This window comes from Aegilops tauschii, chromosome 7 (genome assembly GCF_002575655.3).
Source record: "Aegilops tauschii subsp. strangulata cultivar AL8/78 chromosome 7, Aet v6.0, whole genome shotgun sequence".
Lineage (NCBI taxonomy): Eukaryota > Viridiplantae > Streptophyta > Magnoliopsida > Poales > Poaceae > Aegilops > Aegilops tauschii.
In genome coordinates this window covers 581218634-581223510 of record NC_053041.3, presented here as the reverse complement: position 1 = coordinate 581223510, position 4877 = coordinate 581218634, and the positions used below count along the sequence as shown (strand labels likewise).

The following is a 4877-nucleotide window of genomic DNA, read 5'->3' as shown; positions in this document are numbered from 1 at the left end:
TGTCTCCACATCCAACACCTCTCCTATCACCGCACCAATGGCCTCTCCAGCTTCTCTGTTCATCTTCCCCAAAGGCAAACGAAGGATACGAACCCAGATTGGAATGGTGTCAAAAACATAGTCCTCGATCCTCTTCTTAGGCACATAGTCCTCCAAAACAAGTAGGTCATTCCCAAACTCCCACGGTCCTCCCTCCAGCGCCATATTCTTGCCTGATTCCTGACCAAAGGTGAAAAGAAAGGTGTTCTCCCCAACCTCCTCGCAACCTAGACCGCGAATAGGACAACAGATTTGCCCCAACATTTCTGCCATGGCATCCACAAACACAGGTTTCTCTGAAACTAACTTGGCTAGGGCTTGCGGTTCAACAACACCAAACTTTCCAGAGCCTGCCCACCCAATCTTGATGCTCTTCTTCTCCTTCTCCGAGAGCCTCAAGTCCTTCAGCAATCCTTCCACCTTCTCCACCACCAGATCTACACAAGAAACACGCCCAACTGAATTTGACAGACGATGGACTAGGGACCGGGGTGTTGTACGATCGCACGCCCTAGATCGTGCAAAAGGCTTTTGGTGGATGGGTTGGGGAAGGAAAGAGGGGAGCACAATGGGGAACACACAGGAAGGATTGGCGGCGACAGCAAAACCCTAGGTCGCCCACAAGTCGCCCGACGCAAGACCAACCGTCACACACGGGACAGACGCTGAAATTAAAATATGGGAGTGCAGAAGCCGAAGCTAATCGGTCATCATTGGCATAGTTATTGGAGGGTTAGTGGCAATTGAATTCGTATGAGCTTTTCTCTATTATAAATGCATGGGTAGAAATCTAGTTTACATAGATTTCAGTACAACTTACAGGATCTCTCTCGAATCTACCGGAGAGTGAGACTAGCAAGCTAAGTGAGTTCATAGTGGCCTATCAGATTCACTATTATTGATTAGATTTGTTGTTATTTTAATGCGATGTAGATTTTCTCTCACAAAATTAAGATTAAATTTTACACATGTGTAATAATCTTTTAACTTAATAGATATAATAGTATAGTGGTTAGTACATTGTGGGGCCTAGAGCGGTCGCCCTCTTTGCCCGGCCCATAGGGCCGGCCCTATCTATAGGTTATGCCCTATCTATAGGTCATGTTGTTATAACAATCCATGCATGTATTTCATCGGCGTGAAACTCTACGTCAAATCTACCTGAGACATGAGTTTAGTTTCATTGTGCTAGGATCGATGTCTCTTCTCTTCTACTCCCTCCGTCCCATAATATAAGAGCGTTTTTTTACACTCTTATTATGGGACGGAGGGAGTAGTTGACTTATCTTGTGCTAGTTCTTGCTTCTAATATTTATAGTATTGTAGTTTGTTTAAAGTAGTATAAGTTTTTTAAAATCATTTTTCTCACATGTCCAGCGAACTAATGTTAATCAGAGTATCTAAGGACGTATCCACGCATCCTTCTACCCATGTGACTAGTGAGTCTCCAACCAAAGTGACCTTATGAGTTGTCTGTTTTCCATTCAGTGTGTTTGCCTACCACAAGGTAGACTACAACAAATGCATGGGTAGAATAAACCTTGAAACCACAATAAGAAAAAAAAAACACATATATACTGATATTAACGCCTCAAAGATGTTGGTTGGAAATAGGAGAATTCTCCAAAAGTAGTCAAGAGGCGTGCAACTGAGCCCAGGGTTTTGCGGAAGCACTCTGATTTAGAGAAATACTTCCACCTGCATCAGAAGCCACCTGCCTAGTTACTTTGCCCAAATCAAATTATATTTGGGCTCCCAGGATCTTGATCTTGCTTGAGAGAGAGAGAGGGAGCGGAAGCGGGAGAGAGAGGGAGCGAGAGAGGGAGAGAGAGATTTTTATGACTAACAGGGTAGGAAGCATGTCATACATGCTAATGTCGCCCTGACGCCAGTACAGATTTCAGTAGGCACAACAGCTAGCCTTTTGGACCAGCAAATGTTAAAACATGCCGTAAGAGGAACCGCTCTTGCTAAAGCACCAGCTAATTCGTGTCTTCCCCAATTACTAGCTTAAATTTCCCTTGCAGCAGACAAGAATTTAGCCAAATCACATCAATATGACCTACAAAAGCACATGTTTCAAACTGAAATTCATTAGTACCATCTTTGGAAAGCCTCTTCTTTTTTGGGAACAGAAGCCTGGAGCAGCAAGACTTGCCTGAAAGTATTCACTGTGATAATGAAGCCATGGATACAAAATCATGAGTGCTGCGAGGACAATACCTAACAAGCAGCACTTGTCAAGAGGAAGTAGCACTCAGGTGAGTCACACTGCTCCGTAAAGGCAGACGCGGAGAAGATATGTCAGTTATAAACGTGTCTTGTTCAGCAAACATTGAGGAGTACCTTTCTCAAGAAGATTATCGATAAATATATCTGTTGCTTCCATGTTTCTTTATGTTATAACCTCCATGCTTCACTGTGAAATATCATTACAAAGTTAATTAGTGAACTCCATTTTACAAGAAAAATCAGGACGCTTCATTGCCTGGTTTACTCTACGAATCCCTCTACCATTTCTAGATCACTGCAGCTATTTATATTCTTCATTTGCTCCGACAGTTCATCCAAAACTTCATAGATCTCTGGTGCTAGAGGATTTGACCTGTCTCCAACCAAAAAAGGCGTAAACCCATTACCAAGATCAGCCCATGCCAACCCAGGTGCTTTCATGACACCTGAGTCTCGCATCAGCTTCCTGACTTCTGCTAGCTCTTCCCAGCAACCTGCAGCTGCATACATGTTGGCAATTAGAACATAGTGCCCAGCATTCTCTGTCCTCATCTCCAAGAGTCTCCTTGCTGCCCTTTCACCAATTATTATGTTACCCCTGTCATGACAAGCCCCAACTAATGCTGCCCACATCGCGGGTGTTGGAATGAAAGAGCTCCGATTGAGCACCCCTTCTGCCTTTTCTAATAGGCCAGCACGCGCATATAGATCAACCATGCAAGTATAATGCTCTGTCTGGGGCTTTATACCATATGAACTGGTCATCTTGTCAAAAAGCTCTTCTCCATGAGTCACAAGTCCAGAGTGGCTGCAAGCAGAGAGGACAGTGACCATGATAATGTTGTCTGGCTTGATCCCACTATCAATCATCTGGTCGAAAAGCCGTAGGGCAACTGATCCTTTCCCTTGCATTCCATATCCTGCTATCATTGAAGTGTAGGATATCATATCACGGTCCTCCATGGTATCAAAGACATTTTGCGCTACAGAGAGCCTGCCTGACTTGGAGTACATGTCAATAAGAGAGTTCCACAGCAACCGATAACCTTTAAACCCATGCTTAACAATGTGGGTGTGAAGCTCCCGCCCATGCTGCAGGTTTGCAACACGGGCGCAGAGGGCAAGGTAGGTGACAACAGTGACATAATTAGGCTGTACGCCACTAGATACCATTTCACGGAGAAATCTGGAAGCCTCTTCTGCCCCATCTGACAATGCAAAACTAGCTATCATCGTATTCCATGTCACCACACCAGGGCACCCCAGCATTGTAAACAGCCTGTGAGCGCAATCCATATCCTTGCACCTGGCATACATGGTGATCAACGCATTGCTTACACTCTGTTCCCCGTCACAGCACATGCGTACCGCCAACCCATGGATCTCCTTCCCGAGCCTGAGCCAGCCAACCCGCGAGCACGCGTTCAACCCAATCACCACTGTCACGAAATCCACCTCTGCTCCACCCCTTACCATCTCCCTGATCAGCGCAACCGCTGCCTTATGGTCGCGCATCTTAATGTACACCCCAGCGATCGTGTTCCACGTGACCGAGTTCACCTCTGCCTCCTCGGCCCTCATCTTCTGAAACAGATCCACAGCCTCTTCCCATTGCCCGGTAGTAGCATACGCTGAAATCATAGAGTTCCAGGACACGACATCCTTGTGCTCCATTCCGTCGAACACCCTTCGTGCGGCGACCAGGTCCCCGCACTTGGCGTACATGGACACCAGCGCGTTCTGGAAGAACAAGTGCCCGTCCATCCCGGCGCCGGCGGCATGCGTGTGCACCGCCCGGCCCATCGCGAGGTCCCGGGCCTCGGCGCAGGCGCGGAGGACGGAAGGGTAGGTGAAGGCGTCGGGGGCGACCGCGGCGCTGCTGAGCATCTGCTGGTAGGCGGCGAGGGCCTGGCGCGGGAGGCCGTGGGCGAGGCAGGAGGACATGAGGATGTTGTAGGTGACGGGGCAGGCGGAGCCGGCGGCGAGGGAGGCGGCGTCCGGCAGCAGGGAGGGGTGGGAGCAGTAGAGCGAGACGAGGCGGCGGAGGAGGAGCGGGTCCCGGGAGAGGCCGAGGGAGAGGGACAGCGCGTGCAGCTGCAGGCCCAGCCGGGGGCTGGAGCCGTGGAGGTGGAGGAGGGAGATGATGGGGCGGAGGAGGAGGTGGGGAGCGGGGAGCAGGCGGCGGAGCTGGGAGAAGGCGAGGACGGGGCAGGGGAGGAGGCGCGCGGCGGAGGGGGTGGAGAGGGAGCCGAGAAGGGAGGTGAGGGAGTCGGGCCTAGTCGGCGCCGGCGGAGCTGGCGGCGGCCATGGCGATGGCGAGTGCGCCGCCGCGGCGGACATGAAAGCTGAGCTGATGCCGCGCGTTGCCTAGTTGGCTCTCGGTGTCGCGGTGGCATGTATCGGCCCGTACCATCACCGTTACTTGCAAGATCCAGCGGCGTCGACGATGCGGCCCTTTCAAAAAAAAGAAACAATTTACGGCGGAAAATTACAGTTAAACAGATGTCTAATACAGTACTTTTTTTTGAATGGACGCAAAAAAAGTACTTTTTCTAAGCTATAAATAGATGTACTATGAACATCACTTTGGCGCCGAAATAAAAGAA

At 49.3% G+C, this 4877-nt stretch overlaps 1 protein-coding gene across 1 annotated transcript; it reads right to left on the bottom strand.

Moving 5' to 3' along the window:
- Positions 1–1872: 1872 nt before the first annotated feature.
- LOC109744698 (pentatricopeptide repeat-containing protein At1g71490) lies at positions 1873–4672 on the bottom strand. The gene has a single exon (XM_045230990.2). It carries the CDS (start codon positions 4609–4611, stop codon positions 2533–2535), a length of 2079 nt encoding a protein of 692 aa, XP_045086925.1. The 5' UTR covers positions 4612–4672; the 3' UTR covers positions 1873–2532.
- Between the last annotated feature and the right edge of the window lie 205 nt (positions 4673–4877).